Source organism: Schistocerca gregaria, chromosome 2, assembly GCF_023897955.1.
Source record: "Schistocerca gregaria isolate iqSchGreg1 chromosome 2, iqSchGreg1.2, whole genome shotgun sequence".
Lineage (NCBI taxonomy): Eukaryota > Metazoa > Arthropoda > Insecta > Orthoptera > Acrididae > Schistocerca > Schistocerca gregaria.
The window spans coordinates 398263118-398285208 of NC_064921.1; the positions used below are offsets into that span (position 1 = coordinate 398263118).

The 22091-nt window shown below is 39.0% G+C and overlaps 1 protein-coding gene across 1 annotated transcript in view; it reads left to right on the forward strand.

Moving 5' to 3' along the window:
* Positions 1 to 22091, forward strand: part of LOC126322244 (uncharacterized) — a 700988-nt gene that overhangs the window by 659533 nt on the left and 19364 nt on the right. Inside the window, exons 8-11 of the mRNA XM_049994273.1 lie at positions 5169 to 5286; positions 7191 to 7339; positions 12651 to 12935; positions 21818 to 21929. Of these exons, the coding sequence (XP_049850230.1) occupies positions 5169 to 5286; positions 7191 to 7339; positions 12651 to 12935; positions 21818 to 21929 (664 nt within the window). The remainder of the gene's footprint in view (positions 1 to 5168; positions 5287 to 7190; positions 7340 to 12650; positions 12936 to 21817; positions 21930 to 22091) is intronic.

The window sequence follows — 22091 nt, forward strand, 5'->3', positions numbered from 1 at the left end:
TAGAGGAGTCGAACATACATTACTTCCTCTTAAATACGTCTTGTGAAGTGACCACAACAAGAAAATTCGAGAAATTAGAGCTAATAGTGTCAGTCTTCCCCCGCGCCATTCGCGAGTGGAACATGGAAGGGGTATCAGTTACTGGTACAAAAAGTATTCGTCACACACCATCAAGTGGCTTGTGAACTATTGATATAAATGTAGACCATGAAATAACTCTGAGGCTGCGAATGAAACATAGCGTAAACAACTTAAGTATTTGAATTTAAAATACATTCTTTTAAGTACACTGAATGCGAGATCAAATTCATTTTAGTTGTATTGTCTCACAACTTTCAAAACGCTACATTGCATTGCAAATAATAAACGCGATAAAATGCGTAATTTCTTGCTTCGAGCCACAACCCAAGTTGTGCATCCGCCTCTAATAAATCCTTCTGCATAGGTACATTATAGTAACGCGTCCTCGATTTGTTAAACAATAGTAGGGTTAAGTAAATGATTCGGAATTGCAGATATAGCATTTCAAGAAATAACTATTATTTTCAACGCAAGTAATCTCCGAAACGTATTTGTATCATATATACGAATCGTAAATATCTTATTACTAAAATATGCCGCAGACGTTCATTTTGGCCACTTCCTTGAATAAAAAGAAGAACTTTTTGTGGCAGGGAAACACAACAAGACGCGCTTGTATTTCGTATAGACGCAACGGAACATCCGGTCAAAGCATTGGTGGATTGCTGTATTGTGTGTACGCTGCACAGTGTTCTTTCTAGGCTGTTGAATTTTGAGCGTACGTTTACGAAATTGTAACCGCTTGGTGTTGACGTGTAGTAGCTAGTTTTATAGTACAGTACGTGTGTCTGAAAAGAGAATATGTTTGAAAACATCATCCATAACGTAAAGTCGCATTCTGCAAAACTGAGTGAGACGCTAAATCTCGAGAATATACGATCGCAGACGACGCGTTTATCAGAAAATGTGGAAAATATAAAAAATCACACTAGCCGGCTATCGGACAATCTGATGTTGACATTGAAGAAATCCAAGTTTTCCACATTCTTCCCCACATCTGAGGATACATGCAATGTATCACAGCAACCGGTCACGGATAAATCTCCCCAAAATCGAGTGTTGAAATGGCCTGTGTTAGTAGATAACAGAATGCAGTGGATTACATTACAGCCAAATTCACTTGAGGAAGATGAGGAGGAAGAAGAAGATATTGTTGCAAGGTTCATTCGTGTTATTACACCAGAAGACGATTCTGTGCCAAAAGTAATTATTTTTTAGCTTTTTAATTACATAGTCTCAAGTAGCTTGTCATATATAATGTTGGTTTTGTTATCTCAGTACTTTTAACTTCAGTGACAGGCTGTCTGATGTTTTACTGGTTGAAATTCCAGGAGCCTACTTGAAGCAGCAGCTGTAATACATAGTTCATTTACAGAATTTTGTTGTATTTTGGACAACAAGAATTCCTCAGAATATCATACAGTGGGGGAAGATTTACTATTAAACACTTCCTTTTTTTCCCAATCTCTTACATGTTTCTGTTAATTTTAATACACAAAAAAGGTCATTTCTTGAGCAGTGTAGGCTGCTTCATGATTCTTAAAATTGCTTGAGAACACACTTAAAAGTAATTACTGCCTCATTTATTAACCCATCGTAATATGTTTGTCTACTTATGATGTACCCATTTTGATACTGTGTTAGTCTACACAGCACAGTCTGCCATGTTCTGCCTTCCAGAATTTATCTAAATTAATCTAGGTCTGTAACTACAAAGAGATCATTATTTCTAAGTACTGTTTTCCTTCAAAATGAGTTACTGATAAATGATACTGGTGTCTTCTTTTAGTGATGAAATAGTTACTATTTATTTGACTGAAACCATTGTAATGACAGCACTAAAATCTCAGAAAAACTGAAAAATAAAAAGCAATGGTGATTCACATTGTCTAGAGTAGACCTAATGTGATAATTCATTCCAACTGAAAGTCTCTTGTGATGATGATGAAAAGCATTTGTGCCTTTGCTAATACGTATCAGAGTTACACCAAAAAATAACCGTTACTTATTTTGAAATAATAGTATTTTGTATGGATAGTTGCTTGGGTATCACTTTGCAGTTATATTATTCAGATTAGAGGGATCACTGCTAGTTAGAATAATGAATAGCTTAACTGTGCAATGGAAAGCTACCATTGTTGGTTAAAAAAGGAATGAAAGAATCCACAACATATGATGTAATTAGAAGTCAGTTTCGGGTACACAGAGGGTGCTCGAAATAAGTGTAAGACAGCATGGGACCCTATTAGACAATGACAATTCCTCCACCTGGGTACATCAAACTCTGCTTGATCCAGGAATGGAAAGCTACCATTGTTGGTTAAAAAAGGAATGAAAGAATCCACAACATATGATGTAATTAGAAGTCAGTTTCGGGTACACAGAGGGTGCTCGAAATAAGTGTAAGACAGCATGGGACCCTATTAGACAATGACAATTCCTCCACCTGGGTACATCAAACTCTGCTTGATCCAGGAGAATTAAAAGAGTACATTGTCACATCAGTCAGAGAACTTGGAGGCAAAATTAAGACCACAGACATATCTGCTTGGTCTCCAGCTGTCTGAAGCACTTTCTTTCATTGGGATAAAATCACACCCAATGATATCTGTAAAACTGTTTCCAAATTACTTAATTCAAAAAGTATCGATTGCTACTGGATGTCTAATTACTTTGTTAAATGGACAGTTCAGTTTCCAATTAAGCCACTAAGTTTTATTTTTAATGAATGTTCAGATTATGGAATTTTACAGGGTTCACCCAAAATCACAAAAGTTACCACTTATTCAAAAATGAACAACAACTCCCCCAGAACTGCCAACCAGTTTCTAATGTGCTAATATTATCAGGAATATTCGAATCATTCATGTAAGTTCAATTAAGGAATTATTTTGAAAAGGATAATGTTCTTTGCAACAACCAGTACAGATTTCAGCCAGATAATAGTACCACTGCAGCTGTTCTGGAATTTGTTGATTAGACTTGAACGGATTTTCAAAATTAGAAGATAGTGTAGCCCGCATTATGTGCAAAATGTTATGGTGTTCAATAATCTACATTAGCAGTAATTTCTTCCTATCTCATCACAGGAGACAGTTTTGTCTCAGTTATAGACAATGCCCATAAGTAGAAACTGGTACAAGTGTTCCACCAGGCTTTGTCCTAGGCCCCTTCTTTTTCATTTTGCTGTCAATGACCTGCTCCGTTGTGAATTACAGTCTCTTATCTGGTATGCTGCTGATACAGCTTCACATCACAACATCCCAACTCTTGACAAGATCATGCAACAAACTCTTGATTCGGCACTGAATTGGTTTGCAGCCGGTAAACTTGTTTGTAATCCAGACGAAACTCAGTAGTTTGTGTTAGGACTGTTTAAGAGAGTAAATGATAAATGTGTCTAACTCATAGGAATATATTGTGATACCAAAATCAGTTGGGAAAAGCTTATCAACTAAGTCTGTAAAAAAATTTCGCAGGAGTCATACCTGATGTGGAAACTGAGAAACACACTCAGCAATAATTATCTGTGTATAATATATTTCATACTCTTTTAGTCACATGTCATATGTCCTCTTCACATGGTGACATGCACCTCATTCAGTAACATAAAAAAAAAAAAATCGTCCATGTAATGTGTAAGGTTGGTTCTAAAGAGCACTGCCGCCATATTTTTTACCAGGCTTAGGATACCAACAGTGTGAAACTGTATATTTTTGAGCCTGCATTCTTTGTCAATAACAACATTAAAGAATATGTTATCAGGGAAACGGTTCTTGAACATGACACTAGAAATAAGGCAAACAATGATGTCCCAAGGCACAGGCTAACAATAACAGGGAACTCACATAAAGTGAATATTCTCAAAAATTTCAACAAGTTTCCTCTCGTTGTTTGATACTTGCCATTAAATTGAAGTTATATGCCTGGCGTTAACAACCATTGTACAACATAACAGAGTTCTGTGATATGGGCAGTGTTGAAATAAATATTTGTGATTATAGGTGTGTATATAAGATACTTAATTTGTACATGTAATGTGAAAATTAATTTTAATACTTTGACTGCAGCTGTAATTTGCTATCACTGGGAAAGCCTATTCCATTATAGATGCTCAATGGCAAATAAAGAATCTGAATCTGTACATCTGGTTAGCTACCATGCTGCTCTCCTGTTCATTAATGCCTACTTCTGAAAAGTGAACCCCTTACTTCTTAAAGAATAGATGCCCATATTTCCTCATGTGACTGAGTACACTGTATTCCAGTCCTCCTACCACAGGACTCAAATTCAGATCCTTTTTATAACAGTCAGACATAATGACCATTCAGCTAGAGAAGTGACCCTAAGTAATAAAAATGTTCTTTTTGTCATTTAGCAACTCAGTTGTAATTCTAGCTGAGACAGTTGCCTGTGAATTCGTGATTTACTTAGAATTGCATTGCAGAGGTGTGTTTGTACATTGTTTTTTTCCAGAGTTATGGGTCTAAGTTGACATAAAAGGTCTGTTTATTTAATGGTTCATGCAATGGCTGAATTGTGTTTCCTTGAACTAATTGCCATCATGCTAGAATAGCTTGTGTCAGCAACTTCTGTTAATCAGTAGAATGAAAGACAGGCCAAACTGCAAATTTTTGCTTTTTTATTCATTCAATGACTAGTTTTGAGCTGAGACCCACTTTCAAATCATACATACAGTGCATACAAATGACAGTTATTTGTATGCACTGTAATTGTTCATTGTACATGTTTGACATCTTCAGAAATGTCATTTTTGAATATTTTATGAGTGATTTGAAAATGGACCTTGGACCAAAATGAACCATTGAATGAATGAAACATAAAAATTTGCACCTTGGACTCGTTTTTTGTTCTACTGAGGAACTAATTTACATGTGCATTAACTATTAAAATCATAATGTGGACACATTTAATGAAATGAGGTCATTTGACGTACTGCAAACAGGAAAAAAAATTCTGTTTTCAGCACCAAAAGTGTTGTTTTATATAAAACATTAGGAGAGTACTGTGTCTGTTATAAGCTGTGAATTATTTCTTATAAATCTGAATATTTTTATTGTTTACAGCGGCGCAATGATCGTGAGGAAATTCGTAGGCGACTTGCTATGGGCTCAGACACAGATGATTATTATAGTGGTGACCGCCCAGGCAGGAAACCTAGTCTGCAAGCAAGGCTTCAGAGTGGTATGTGAACTATCTCAGTTACTTATTTCTTGGTAGTCATGTGTGTGTGTGTATGGGGGGGGGGGGGGGGGGGAGCAGATGGAGTTCCCTTATGTAACACCAAATTCTTTTATACTGATTTTGCACTGACAATCCTGATTTAGGTCTTCAGTGGTTTCTGTAAATCATCATATCCAAACCCATATTTCCATTTATGATTATCTAATCATTGACTGCGTACCTCTTTCCCAACCAAATAGCCTTCTTTCCAGTAACCCTTTCCTCTTTCACCAACTCACCAAAGAAAGTACCCTTGGTTTTGAAAAAAATATTTGTTTCTTTCTTTACATTCTCTTCCTTCGGCTTCTGTGATTCCACTTCCCCCCTCCCTTAGAATGCTCTGTTAGCCTCCTATCATCCTACTTCCAACTTTCTGTCTCTCCCTCTCTCTCACACATATACAGGCTTTTGATTTTCAACATCCACTGCAGGACAAAGACCTTCTCCACCTCCAGAATGTCACGTGGACTTCAGCTATAGAAACCCCATACATATTTTCTGATTTCATCTGCAGATCTTCCATTAGATTGTTTTTTCTGCCGTTTCTCCTTTTGGAATCCAGAAAACTTCCTTTCTCCCTATGCCATCTGGCTACCCTATCCATCCACCTCAATGTCAGTTTCATTACAGTAATAACTGCACTGTACACTCAAGTTTATTCCCGAACCCATTTATTTGTTTCCCCGTCTTTCCTAATAATTTCCACACTGTGTTTTGTTTTGCTTACCAAGTAACTTTCAGTTTTTGAAAGGTTTTTATGCCAAAGGACCATGTCTCACATCTATGAATCGAAATTCAGAATACTGGTTGTAAACTTTTCTTGTCAGACACACCAGAAGTTTAGTTTAGAAAATCCAATCTATTTTACTGAAAGTGCTCCACCCATTTTCATTCTCCTATTTATTTCTTTTGCTGCCCATTCAGGAACTGTCTTCACTTGTCCCGTATACAAAAACACATCAACTGGTTCCAAATGGAAGTTATCTATGCTACAGGCAAGAAATACATCATCATCCTCAAAACAAAGATGGTTCCTATCTGTCCCATTAACATATAGCCCTCTATTTTTTTTCCAATTGTTGCATCTGAAAACTTCTTCTGGGGCTTCTCAGATTAGCTTTCATGTTATACAATGTCTTTGTTCAACTCAACTTTCAGTCTTAAGTCTAATGGTACTGTAGTGGTAGCGTTTAGCATACTAAGGTAACTTCAATCAAAAACTTGTTCTCAAGGCTTTTTTGCTACATTTTAGTTAAAAATGTGGGAAAACCCTTTGAAAATCCTAGGCAAAGTGAGTAATTCATACTCATTACTTGATCCTCTAATCTAATTAACAACATGCAAATGTTACATTGTGCTAGATACAATTTTAAATCTGTAGACACAATACATTTCATCAGTTAAGATGACAGATAGTATATAACAAAAGAGCTAAAAAAAATAAAGAAAGTCGTAAAAGTCTTTGACAGTTGTAAAGTTACAAAGTTGTAAATATGAACTTTCCCTTTGTTACTTTTGTATTTTGTTGTTACCTATCCTAAAACAATCCTCTTTATCTTTATAGTTCTAAGTTTATTTTGTATTTACTTCTCTGTGATATTCGTATTATTGTTAATTTTTCTCTATATATATTCACAGTAAGAAATAACCTATGTTCAAGGAAATCATCATTTTATTCATTGTGTTTAGACATTCATTGTAACATGTTACTCTTGTTCTTTGTGGATGTTCTTACTCATCCAAAACTTTTGATTTTTTGTTTTAAAATACCAAACTTTGTACAAAGAAACATTACAAAATACATTTTGATTTATTAATACTTTGAAAAGTGCTTTGTAGTAATAGTGCAAAGTTTACAGAAGTAGTGAATCTGTCCCCTACAGGGATGAACCTGCAGATTTGTTTTATGAATGAGACAGCATCTGATGTAGATTCCCCCAGTTCGGACACAGAGACTTCAACGTGTGATTCAGAGAAGATGTCACTTTCAAGGAGTCATACATTACCAGCCAAGGTAGGTTTGAATTTGGAAACAGGTACCTGCATGACATTAAGAATGATAGAATCTTTGTTTTTTATTTAACATGCATATTTTGAGCAGATTCTATTGGTTTCAATGAAATATGCCGTATATCATTATACACTTAAAATATGAACGAGAAATTAGTGAGATAAGTTAAGACATAGAAAATGTTTGTGACAGTAGCCCTCATGCAGAGTAGATGTGTACAGTTTTTGTGAAGACTCATAGTAAGAGAGAATTACTGATATTAGTAGCACAATGTTAGTAAAAGATGACATGTTCCAGGCGATAATGGTTCATATCCAGATTTTAGGTTACTGTCATGTTATAAAACCAAGTATGAAGAGTGCACAAATATTAGAGACACGAAGGAGATACGTCAGTCTAAAACCATGGACATTTAAATCTAGAGAGCATAGTGTATCTGAGTTAATTACTAACTGTTGTGGAATGGGAACAAATCTTTGAAGAATTTTGCTGAGGAAGATGTTTATAGTGAGGCATGTGCAGGGAATGGGTATACATAATGCCATGCCAGAATCAGTGTGTAGTGCACCGAGGCCATGTTGCTATTAATACTGTCAGGAAAGTTTTGGAATACGAGGTTCCTGAGGAACATATCACAGTCTGCTTCCAAACCTGTCCAAACAAGACTAAAAATAAATTTTAGCTAAGAACTTTAATTTCTCTTATCACTTTTGGAATAGCTGTCAGCATCTAACTGTATTGCAGCGAAACAAAGAAGAGTTTTGCAATTCATTTTTTATGGTAAGATGACAGTGAGTCAATACTTCGAGGAGATGTCCCAAGTATGAGTGGAAATTTTTCCACTCCACAGTTACATTTATAAATGGATTCCATGCAGTAAATTCCATCTCAAGAAAACTCTTAGCTCATACTGCTGCATTACAGAATAGCCATTATTTTTCAGCATGTACTTTGTTAGATTGGCAACAAGTATGTAAACAAACCAAACAGGATGAGAAACATAGTGAACTCACAGTATTTACGTCTTAAAAGCACAGTTTTCGATCAAATATCTAGTGACACAAGGCTGATAATGCATCACAACAATAAGGGCAAACAAGATGAAAAGTGGGAAGGAAAAAGTTAAGAACATAAAAACATGCCTATGTTTCATAAACAGAGCTGTGCAACCTCCAGCTTGTGACCGGATGAAAGGAAACACAGATACCTACAAAAAATGTGAAGAACTGTAAGTAATCACTTATTTACATTAAAAGGAGATGTGAGCTGTTTTGTAATCTACAAATAACACGTATCAACACAAAACTGTATCATTCTATATCTCACTGATCATGCATTAAAGAGAAAAAGGCGGAATACGTCTGAGAGAAATAAAATACAGTGCAACAAGAAAAGGCGGTTTTTATTTACCAAACAAATATATAATTATTACAGATGATGAAAACTTACTATATTATTAAAAAGTTTCTGCCAAGTAACAAAGCCTGAAGTGGATGTTCAAAATTGGATGTACGTGTTTAAGTATGAAATCACAGCCTGTCTAAAAGAGTGTCAGTCCATCGGTGATTCAGTGGTTATGTGATGGAGTTTGGTATAGTCTGTGAATGTAACAAGATCTGTAGATGGATTCCCACAGTAGACATACCTTATTTTCGATTAATATGTTTGAGTTTTCAGGCACGTCTGATGATGAATGTCTAGAAATCAATAATGCGAAATACAATAAAACCTCTTCGGTATAGTCTCAGGAATTAAATAAATCAAAGAACACAGTGTTGAATGTTTTCTTTATAGCCTACAGATATTTGACATGTGTGGTGCTCAACTGTCAAGAAACAGTATCTTCATCTACATTTATACTCCGCAAGCCACCCAACGGTGTGTGGCGGAGGGCACTTTACGTGCCACTGTCATTACCTCCCTTTTCTGTTCCAGTTGCGTATGGTTCGCGGGAAGAACGACTGTCTGAAAACCTCCGTGCGCGCTCCAGTCTCTCTAATTTTACATTCGTGATCTTCTCGGGAGGTGTAAGTAGGGGGAAGCAATATATTCGATACCTCATCCAGAAACGCACACTCTCGAAGCCTGGCGAGCAAGTTACACCACGATGCAGAGCGCCTCTCTTGCAGAGTCTGCCACTTGAGTTTGCTAAACATCTCTGTAACGCTATCACAGTTACCAAATAACCCTGTGACGAAACGCGCCGTTCTTCTTTGGATCTTCTCTATCTCCTCCGTCATCCCGATCTGGTTCGGATACCACACTGATGAGCAATACTCAAGTATAGGTCGAACGAGTGTTTTGTAAGCTACCTCTTTTGTTGATGGACTACATTTTCTAAGGACTCTCCCAATGAATCTCAATCTGGTATCCGCCTTACCAACAATTAATTTTATATGATCATTCCACTTCAAATCGTTCCACACGCGTACTCCCACATATTTTACAGAAGTAACTGCTACCAGTGTTTTTTTCCGCTATCATATAATCATACAATAAAGGATCCTTCTTTCTATGTATTCGCAATACATTACATTTGTCTAAGTTAAGGGTCAGTTGCCACTCCCTGCACCAAGTGCCTGTCCGCTGCAGATCTTCCTGCATTTCGCTACAATTTTCTAATGCTGTAACTTCTCTTTATACTACAGCATCATCCGCGAAAAGCCACATGGAACTTCCTACACTATCTACTAGGTCATATATATATATATATATATATATATATATATATATATATATATATATATATATATATATATATATATATATATATATATTGTGAAAAGCAATGGTCCCATAACACTCCCCTGTGGCATGCCAGAGATTACTTTAACGTCTGTAGACGTCCCTCCATTGATAACAACATTCTGTGTTCTGTTTGCTAAAAACTCTTCAATCCAGCCACACAGCTGGTCTGATATTCCGTAGGATCTTACTTTGTTTATCAGGCGACAGTGCGGAACTGTATCGAACGCCTTCCGGAAGTCAAGAAAAATAGCATCTACCTGGGAGCCTGTATCTAATATTTTCTGGGTCTCATGAACAAATAAAGCGAGTTGGGTCTCACACGATCGCTGTTTCCGGAATCCATGTTAATTCCTACAGAATAGATTCTGGGTTTCCAAAAACGACATGGTACATGAGCAAAAAACATGTTCTAAAATTCTACAACAGATTGGCGTCAGAGATATAGGTCTATAGTTATGCGCATCTGCTGGATGACCCTTCTTGAAGACTGGGACTGCCTGTGCTCTTTTCCAATCATTTGGAACCTTCCGTTCCTCTAGAGACTTACGGTACATGGCTGTACTCTGTGTAGAATCGAATTGGTATCCCATCAGGACCAGTGGACTTTCCTCTGTTGAGTGATTTCAGTTGCTTTTCTATTCCTTGGACACTTATTTCGATGTCAGCCTTTTTTCTGTCATGCAAGGATTTAGAGAAGGAACTGCAGTGCGGTCTTTCTCTGTGAAACAGCTTTGGAAAAAGGTGTTTAGTATTTCAACTTTACGCATGTCATCCTCTGTTTCAATGCCATCATCATCTCAGAGTGTCTGGATATGCTGTTTTGAGCCACTTACTGATTTGACGTAAGACCAGAACCTGCTAGGATTTTCTGTCAAGTCGGTACATAGAATTTTACTTTCAAATTCACTGAACGCTTCACGCATAGCCCTCCTTACGTTAACTTTGACATTGTTTAGCTTCTGTTTGTCTGAGAGGTTATGGCTGCGTTTACACTTGGAGTGAAGCTCTCTTTGCTTTCACAGTAGTTTCCTAACTTTGTTAATGAACCACGGTGGGTTTTTCCTATCCCTCACAGTTTGACTCAGCACGTACCTGTCTAAAACGCATTTTGCGATTGCCTTGAACTTTTTCCATGAACACTCAACATTGTCAGTGCAGGAACAGATATTTTCGTTTTGATCTGTTAAGTAGTCTGAAATCTGCCTTCTATTACTCTTGCTAAACAGATAAACCTTCCCCCCTTTTTTTATATTCCTTTTAACTTCCATATTTAGGGATGCTGCAACAGCCTTATGATCACTTATTCCCTGTTCTGCACTTACAGAGTCAAAAAGTTCAGGTCTGTTTGTTATCAGTAGGTCCAAGATGTTATCTCCACAAGTCGGTTCTCTGTTTAATTGCTCAAGGTAATTTTCGGATAGTGCACTCAGTATAATGTCACTCGATGCTCTGTCCCTACCACCCGTCCTAAACATCTGAGTGTCCCAGTTTATATCTGGTAAATTGAAATCTCCACCTAAGACTATAACATGCTGAGAAAATTTATGTGAAATGTATTCCAAATTTTCTCTCAATTGTTCTGCCACTAATGCCGCTGAGTCGGGAGGTCGGTAAAAGGAGCCAACTATTAACCTAGCTCGGTTGTTGAGTGTAACCTCCACCCAAAATAATTCACAGGAACTATCCACTTCTGCTTCACTACAGGATAAACTACTACTAACAGCGACAAACACACCACCACCGGTTGCATGCAATCTATCCTTTCTAAACACCGTCTGTGCCTTTGTAAAAATTTAGCTAGAATTTATCTCTGGCTTGAGCCAGCTTTCTGTACCTATAACGATTTCAGCTTCGGTGCTTTCTATCAGCGCTTGAAGTTCCGGTACTTTACCAATGCAGCTTGGACAGTTTACAGTTGCAATACCGATTGCTGTTTGGCCCCCGCATGTCCTGACTTTGCCCCGCACCCTTTGAGGCTGCTGCCCATTCTGTACTTGCCTGAGGCCATTTAACCTAAAAAAACTGCCCAGTCCAGTGGTACATAATACAATGCTTGACTTAAGTAGATTGAAACTAAACAGTTGAATATTTTATCGCAACAGTCAAGGAAACATAATTTTGTTGATTATTTAGCTGCAAAGGGGTGCAGTTTTTTGAATCATTCCTCCTGTTCCTTGTATCCTAGATCACTGGCTCACCTCACACACCCTCCTCCTGCCATAAGAAAGTCACAGATCGAACAGCTTTATGTAAAGTCAATATTTTCTAAAAATGTAGGATGATGAATTTGCTTAGTAGGAAACTTTTTTTAACAAGTGTTTTTGAAAGGTAAAGAACTGCATTGAATGCAATGAAGCAATGGAGAGTCTTGTAAAAGTTAAAGCAAAATGGTCCTCTGATGTAAAGTTTTGTGCTGGTGTGTTGTAAGGAATTGTGGTTCTGGAAGTCAGTATTAGCAACTGGTTGTTCTGTGCCATTAGTTGTAGCTGATAACTGTTAACCATTTTTGCTGACTATTATTACATATTGAACACCAACTCCCACTCACTAATGTGCCTTGTTTCAGCAGCAGTGCACTTCTGCCACTGGAAACAGTATGGGTGCAGCACGGCCATCTGCATCTCTCTTGACCCTGCCTTTACAGCAAAAAGAATCTGAGTCATCACAACCTCTTCCACCCCAGCAGCCACTGACAGAGGCAGACTTCTTTGCTCGACAGGCACGACTGCAAGCTGAGGCACGTCTGGCACTTGCACAGGCAAAGGAAATGGCTCACATGCAGATGGAAGTAGAAAGACAGCGTCAGAAGAAGAGCCCGATCACTGAAATGGTGCGCTCAAGCCTAGAAAAGGTATTGTTTTCTGTGCTATTGAAGAGATTATTTCTCTTGCACCACATTTTTTGTAAACATTGTAAAATAGAATTTTGCTCTCTGGTTTTCCTTGTTTCTTTGGCACTTTTTTCCAATTATTGTGCCCCTAATGAGTATTATATGAAATGCAATTAACTTTTACAGTTTCCAGTTTTAGTACCCACAAAAACTACATCGAAAAATAAGGCAATAAAATTAGCTCTTTGTGAATAGTTGGGCTTCAGTCTTCACCCAGACATTAATGAAGTATCACTCTTATTGTAGGCAATAAATGACTTCTGCATTTTGAATGTATGCTGCAGAGGAGGGACTTCTTTCCTGTGTGTCCCTGATTGGTTATCACATTCATGCCCTTAATCAGTCTTTATAATAATGTGCATCCTATCCACCCAGGCCTCAGTTTAATAAAATCATACAGTGTATCATCCTTCTAATTTTTGAGATATTCCAGATGTTTACAATTAAATTGACAGTATTCTGAGCACTGCAGTGTGCACTGTACACATCGCAAGATGCTGACACTATAGGTATTTTCATTAATTGGTGCCACCAGGTAAAAATATATCACTGTGAGCAGTCAGAATGTGGTGTGGTTGCAGGAAAGTGATAGGAATGATCAAACACATGATGACAGTGGTTCTGGCACATTTGTTTGGAGGATATTGCTACAAGTTACAAAAATGTGGTCAATATTGTCTCCTGATTCAGCCACATGCTGCATACATAACACAGCATGGTTGACTGGTGCTTGCAGCATATCCAGTGTAATCAGAGTGATATATCATTGTATGCTGTCCTTGTGATCAGAAAGAGTCTGGATACATCCCCAATAAACACTATCTTTCAGATGTCCCCACAACCATAAGTCACGCGGATTTAAGTCAGGGGATTTGGAAGGCCACTCATCTTGAAATTACCTAGAGATGATGCAGTCTTTACCGAAGTTTTCTTGAAGCAAATCTTTCACCTGTCAAGTGGCATGTGGTATTACCTCATCTTGCACGAAAATAGTAGTGTGGAGACAGCTGTGTTCTTGCAAAGCTGGAATCATGTGTTGTACAAGGAGGTCTTATAACATGCAAATGTCACTGTATACTTAACAGGCCTGAAAAGTGTCAGTTCTTGAAGAAAAACAGACCAAGCATAAAGGAGCTTGTGAAACACTACCACACAGTCACATAAGCTGAGTGCAGTGTATGTGGCTGCGTAGAACCCCATGTGTGACAGTTCTTTGCATTCAAGGCACTGTACAGAGTAAAATGTGCCTCATCTGTCCAACAAATATTCTCCAGCCACGTCATGCAACGAAGAGCAAAGTCGCAGCATTGTAGCCTATCTTGGGGCTTCATTTGGTGCTTTTTCTGAGTGTTGTAGGGGTACTCATGTAAAATATGCCATAAAATCTTTTAAACTGCTGACCAGGGGAGTGACAATTCCCATAATATAGATCAATTACAAGTTTATATGCCAACTAGCTCTGCAGATGACGAAGAAAGTGAAGAAATGTATGATCAGATAAAAGAAATTATTCAGATAGTGAAGGGTGACGAAAATTTAATAGTCATGGGTGACTGGAATTCGGTATTAGGAATAGGGAGAGAAGGAAACGTAGTAGGTGAATATGGACTGGGGCAAAGAAATGAAAGAGGAAACTGCCTGGTAGAATTTTGCACAGAGCACAACTTAATCATAGTTAACATTTGGTTCAAGAATCATAAAAGAAGGCTGTATACATGGAAGAAGCCTGGAGATACTGACAAGTTTCAGATAGATCATATAATGGTAAGACAGAGATTTAGGAACCAGGTTTTAAATTGTAAGACATTTCCAGGGGCAGATGTGGACTCTGCCCACAATCTATTGGTTATGACCTGTAGATTAAAACTGAAGAAACTGCAAAAAGGAGGGAATTTAAGAAGATGGCACCTAGATAAACTAAAAGAACCAGAGGTTGTACAGAGTTTCAGGGAGAGCATAAGGGAGCAATTGACAGGAATGGGGGAAAGAAATACGGTGGAAGGAGAATGGGTAACTTTGATGGATGAAGTAGTGATGGCAGCAGAGGATCAAGTAGGTAAAAAGACAAGGGGTAGTAGAAATCCTTGGGCAACAGAAGAAATATTGAATTTAATTGATGAAAGGAGAAAATATAAAAATGCAGTAAATGAAGCAGGCAAAAAGGAATGCAGAAGTCTCAAAAATGAGATCGACAGGAAGTGCAAAATGGCTAAGCAGGCATGCCTAGAGAACAAATGTAAGGATGTAGAGGCATATCTCACTAGGGGTAAGATAGATACTGCCTACAGGAAAATTAAAGAGACCTTTGGAGATACGAGAACCACTTGTATGAACATCAAGAGCTCAGATGGAAACCTAGTTCTAAGCAAAGAAGGGAAAGCAGAAAGGTGGAAGGAGTATATAGAGGGTCTATACAAGGGTGATGTATTTGAGGGCAATATTATGGAAATGGAAGAGGATGTAGATGAAGATGAAATGGGAGATACGATACTGCGTGAAGAGTTTGACAGAGCACTGAAAGACCTGAGTCGAACCAAGGCCCCCAGAGTAGACAACATTCAATTGGAACTACTGACGGCCTTGGGAGAGCCAGTCCTGACAAAACTCTACCACCTGGTGAGCAAGATGTATGAGACAGGCGAAATACCCTCAGACTTTAAGAAGAATATAATAATTCCAATTCCAAAGAAAGCAGGTGTTGACAGATGTGAAAATTACCAAACTATCAGTTTAATAAGTCACAGCTGCAAAATACTAATGCTAATTCTTTACAGACGAATGGAAAAACTAGTAGAAGCTGACCTCGGGGAAGATCAGTTTGGATTCCGTAGAAATGTTGGAACACGTGAGGCAATACTGACCCTACGACTTATCTTAGAAGCTAGATTAAGGGAGGGCAAACCTACGTTTCTAGCATTTGTAGACTTAGAGAAAGCTTTTTACAATGTTGACTGGAATACTCTGTTTCAAATTCTGTAGGTGGAAGGGGTAAAATACAGGGAGCGAAAGGCTATTTACAATTTGTACAGAAACCAGATGGCAGTTATTAGACTCGAGGGACATGAAAGGGAGGCAGTGGTTGGGAAGGGAGTGAGACAGGGTTGTAGTCTCTCCCCGATGTTATTCAATCTGTATATTGAGCAAGCAGTGGAGGAAACAAAAGTAAAATTCGGAGTAGGTATTAAAATCCATGAAGAAGAAATAAAAACTTTGAGGTTCGCCGATGACATTGTAATTCTGTCAGAGACAGCAAAGGACTTGGAAGAGCAGTTGAACCAAATGGATAGTGTCTTGAAAGGAGGATATAAGATGAACATCAACAAAAGCAAAACGAGGATAATGGAATGTAGTCGAATTATGTCGGGTGATGCTCAGAGAATTAGATTAGGAAATGAGACACTTAAAGTAGTAAAGGAGTTTTGCTATTTGGGGAGCACAATAACTGATTATGTTCGAAGTAGAGAGGATATAATGGCAAGGAAAGCGTTTCTGAAGAAGAGAAATTTGTTAACATTGAGTATAGATTTAAGTGTCAGGAAGTCGTTTCTGAAAGTATTTGTATGGAGTGTAGCCATGTATGGAAGTGAATCATGGACGATAAATAGTTTGGACAAGAAGAGAACAGAAGCTTTCGAAATGTGGTGCTACAGAAGAATGCTGAAGATTAGATGGGTATATCACATAACTAATGAGGAAGTATTGAATCGGAAGGGGAGAAGAGAAGTTTGTGGCACAACTTGACCAGAAGAAGGGATCGGTTGGTAGGACATGTTCTGAGGCATCAAGGGATCACCAATTTAGTATAGGAGGGCAGCGTGGAGGGTAAAAATTGTAGAGGGAGACCAAGAGATGACTACACTAAGCAGATTCAGAATGATGTAGGTTGCAGTAGGTACTGGGAGATGAAGAAGCTTGCACAGGATAAGTAGCATGGAGAGCTGCATCAAACCAGTCTCAGCACTGAAGACCACAACAACAACAGATCAATTATTGGCTGCAGAATTTGAGGCGCATACTGCACAGTTGGTGATAGCTCAGAAACTTCAACAACAACTGACATGGGAAAGGGCTACCTCCCTCTTCCTTGTGCACCACATAATTCATGAGTTTCTTCAGACTTCTTGATCGTATCCTGTAGCACATTTACTGACATGGGGCCTGTTTGCAGCTGTTTCTGCCAGCGATATTCTCACATTACAGAACTGCTATTGCTGCCTTTTTGATAAAACAATTTTATCTCCAGTGCCCAGTCTTTCTGCTCAATAACCATTGTGTTTTGTACAGAAAACTTCAACCTTTAAGCCTTTACACCAACAGCCTCTTTACGAAAGAAATCAACTTACGTTACCAAGCAACAAACAGCATACTGACGTAAAAACAAGAAACATTTCACATTCTGACTGCTTACAGTATCATATTTTCACCTGGTGGCAGAAAATGGAACTTCTGCTGGCTTTTAGTCTCCTTTTCAGATCTATGGGGGGAAGACTGCTAATGGGGTGGTAACCATGAGAAAAGATAGAATAACAAAAAAAATGAAGATGATGTGCGAGTCGGAGTGTGGAATTTTAGAAGTTTGAACATGGTAGGAAAGCTAGAAAGGGTTTAGTCTAGATATAGTGGGGGTCAGTGAAGTGAAATGGAAAGGGATGAGGATTTCCAGTTAGCAGAATATAACAACAGCAGCAGAAAGCAGTATGACAGGAGTAGGATTCATTATGGACAGGAAAGGAAGGCAGCGAGTGAATTACTGTGACCAGTTCATTGATAGGGTTGTGTCCAGTTATGCATGAAGACATCACATGTAGAAGATGAAGAGGGACTAAAGTATATAAGGATAATGAACAGGTAATTCAGTATGTAAAATGTGACAATAATTCAATAATCATAACTGATTGGAACATGATCGTTGGGTAGGGAATAGAAGAAAGAGTTGATGAACAATATGGGCTTAATACACTCCTGGAAATTGAAATAAGAACACCGTGAATTCATTGTCCCAGGAAGGGGAAACTTTATTGACACATTCCTGGGGTCAGATACATCACATGATCACACTGACAGAACCACAGGCACATAGACACAGGCAACAGAGCATGCACAATGTCGGCACTAGTACAGTGTTTATCCACCTTTCGCAGCAATGCAGGCTGCTATTCTCCCATGGAGACGATCGTAGAGATGCTGGATGTAGTCCTGTGGAACGGCTTGCCATGCCATTTCCACCTGGCGCCTCAGTTGGACCAGCGTTCGTGCTGGACGTGCAGACCGCGTGAGACGACGCTTCATCCAGTCCCAAACATGCTCAATGGGAGGACAGGTCCGGAGATCTTGCTGGCCAGGGTAGTTGACTTACACCTTCTAGAGCACGTTGGGTGGCACGGGATACATGCGGACGTGCATTGTCCTGTTGGAACAGCAAGTTCCCTTGCCAGCTAGGAATGGTAGAACGATGGGTTCGATGACGGTTTGGATGTACCGTGCACTATTCAGTGTCCCCTCGACGATCACCAGAGGTGTATGGCCAGTGTAGGAGATCGCTCCCCACACCATGATTCCTGGTGTTGGCCCTGTGTGCCTCAGTCGTATTCACTCCTGATTGTGGCGCTCACCTGCACGGCGCCACACACTCATACGACCATCATTGGCATCAAAGCAGAAGCGACTCTCATCACTGAAGACGACACGTCTCCATTCGTCCCTCCATTGACGCCTGTCGCGACACCACTGGAGGCGGGCTGCACGATGTTGGGGCGTGAGTGGAAGACGGCCTAACGGTGTGCGGGACCGTAGCCCAGCTTCATGGAGACGGTTGCGAATGGTCCTCGCCGATACCCCAGGAGCAACAGTGTCCCTAATTTGCTGGGAAGTGGCGGTGCGGTCCCCTACGGCACTGCGTAGGATCCTACGGTCTTGGCGTGCATCCGTGCGTCGCTGCGGTCCGGTCCCAGGTCAACGGGCACGTGCACCTTCCGCCGACCACTGGCGACAACATCGATCTACTGTGGAGACCTCACACCCCACGTGTTGAGCAATTCGGCGGTACGTCCACCCGGCCTCCCGCATGCCCACTATACGCCAAGTCCGTCAACTGCACATATGGTTCACGTTCACGCTGTCGCGGCATGCTACCAGTGTTAAAGACTGCGATGGAGCTCCGTATGCCACGGCAAACTGGCTGACACTGACGGCGGCGGTGCACAAATGCTGCGCAGCTAGCGCCATTCGACGGCCAACACCGCGGTTCCTGGTGTGTCCGCTGTGCCATGCGTGTGATCATTGCTTGTACAGCCCTCTCACAGTGTCCGGAGCAAGTATGGTGGGTCTGACACACCGGTGTCAATGTGTTCTTTTTTCCATTTCCAGGAGTGTAGTAGGAATGAAAGAGGAGAAACACTAATTGACTTTGACAGTAAATTTCATTTAGTAATAGTGAACTCATTGTTCAAAATCACAAAAGGACAAGGTATACTTAGAGAAGGCATGGAGATAAGGGAAAATTGCTTCATGATCTGACAGAAACTGTGAAATCAAACATTGGATTGTAAAGTGTACCTAGTCGCAGGTATAGATTCAGATCACTATTTAGCAATGAGGATGAGCAGGCTTAGTCTAACAGACCCATCTGAAAGAATCAATGTGCAAAGAAGTGGAGTACTGTAGTACTGAGGAATGATAAGATACATTTGAATGTATCCGAGGCTATTGATACTGTGATAATGAAGCCACAGTAGGCAGTGCAGTTGAAGTGGAATGGGTATTTCTAAAAAAGCAATTTCAGAAGAAAATGAACAGATAAACATAGGTATATTGAAGGTAACTGTGAAGAGAGCTTGGTTAATGGAAGCAGTATTTCAGTTGACTGATGAAAAAAGAAAGTACAGAAATGTTCAGGGAAATTCATGTGTATAGAAATGTAAGCCACATTGGAATGAAATAAAAAAGAACACTTTGGGGAAGCCAAGTCAGAATGGCTGCAGGAAGAATGTGAAGAAATAGAAAAAGAAAAGTTCATTGAAATAACTGACTCAGCACACAGAAAAGTTACAACAAATTTTGGCGAAATTAAAAACAAGGGCATCAACAGTAAGTCCAGTGGCAATACCACTATTAAGTGCAGAAGAGAGAATAGTACTGCTAGGTACTTAATTGTGAATTGCAGGGCAGTCATGTAGTAGGTGGACAGAATACATTGAAGGTCTCTATGAGAGAAGGAGTTATCTGATGACCTGATTAAGAAAGAAATGGGAGCTGAAATGGAAGATAGTATTAGTTAGAATTTAACAGAGCTTTGGAAAACTTGTGACCAAATAATTCAGAAGGGTGGGTAACATTCCTTTTGAATTTCTGAAATCACTGGGGAAAGTGTCAATGAAATGACTATTCAAGTTGGTGTGTAGAATCTGAGTCTGGAGGCGTATCAACAGACTTTTGGAAAAATATCATTCCCACAATCTTGAAGGTAGCAAGGGCAAATAAGTGTGGCAACTATTGCATAGTCAGCTTAATGGCTCTTGCGTCCAAGTTGTTGACAAGAATAATGTACAGAAGAAATTAAAAGAAAACTGATGATATGTTAGATTAGGCTTTAGGCTTTAGGAAAGGTAATGGCACCATAGAGGATAGTTCTGACGTTGTGACTGATAATAGAAGCAAGACTTAAGAAAATTTAAGACAATTTCATAGGATTTATTGTCCTGGAATAAGCATTTGACATTGTAAAATGGTGCATAAGTTCCTTTCCTTTCATTTCATTTCTCCCCCGCCACCTACAATTTACACAGTATGTATCACAGCTGATGATTCTGTATGGTGTCCACCACATATTCATATAATTGATTCACCCCAGTGGACTATGAAGCCAACCTGCAGTGCAGATGCACATTTATGTCCGACCTTCAGTGCAAATCTAAAATTAGCATACAGGACATGGACAGGGGCTGTGGATAGGTGGCACTATGTTGGAATGTGGCTCGATCAGGGAACATGCCAAGAAAGTCCGTGCATTTGTGATAGACACTGTGTCCGGGTAGGTTAGTGGTAACACAACTGCCTAGCAAGCAGGAGATTCTGTGTTTGTATTTCACTCATCACCACTGATTTTGCATAAAGCCCCAGTGCAGCTAATATCAAGAGTTCCGTTCCTTTCCTTTCCTTTCTCCCGCCTCTGCCTTTGATTTACATATTATTCGAGGTAATAGTCAAAAGTACAAAATAAACAGATGAAAATCTGCCAGCTGTCACTCTTCATGGCTCTGTTGAAAACATGCTCTAATTTTATCATAGGTGTTATCTTGATTCTCATTATTATAAAAGATTAATATATTAAAAATGAAATAATTGAATTGTATGTGTTTCATTTAAATATGTAATCTGGTATGGCTTGATTTTATAACCCCCTGCCATTTGCTGGCAATTTTGCTTAAGCAGTATTCTCCTATATTTATAATAGTTACCGCATTTCTCTTGAAGAGAGAGGACATGTGCATCCCAGGTGTTACATAGATGTGTGCAACATTTCATCTGAAGATGATTGTAGCTTATAATCAAAACCAGTAATAGTATGAATAAAACTAGTGATTGTCCTCTGCTTAAATAAACAAATAATAATTTTAATTGTTATATGGTAATGCCACAACATAAACACAATGTTCTGTTACTTCTGTCTACCACTATCTTAAAAATTTTGTTACATTTATCTCTCATCCCCCTTCACTCACTTTCGCTGAGTATTAAACTGTTCATTCTCTTGTTCTCTTTTTTTCCCATTTTGTCAAATTGGTAATAGTTTTCACTTGTGTTGCAGCAGTTGCTATCAATTTATAAAATTATGTTGTTTTCAGGTTGGCATCCCATTCCCAGAAGACAGAAGACGTGTTAGCAGACAGTTGCTGACAGATATGAATGTTGCTCAACTTCAAGTTATTGTAAATGATTTGCACACCCAAATTGAAGGTATGAAATAGCATCTGCCATTTTCTGCCATTTGATAAAATCAGAATTATTACACAATATATATGTTAACAATCAGATTGAAATAATTGCTCTCTCTCTCTCTCTCTCTCTCTCTCTCTCTCTCTCTCTCTCTGTGTGTGTGTGTGTGTGTGTGTGTGTGTG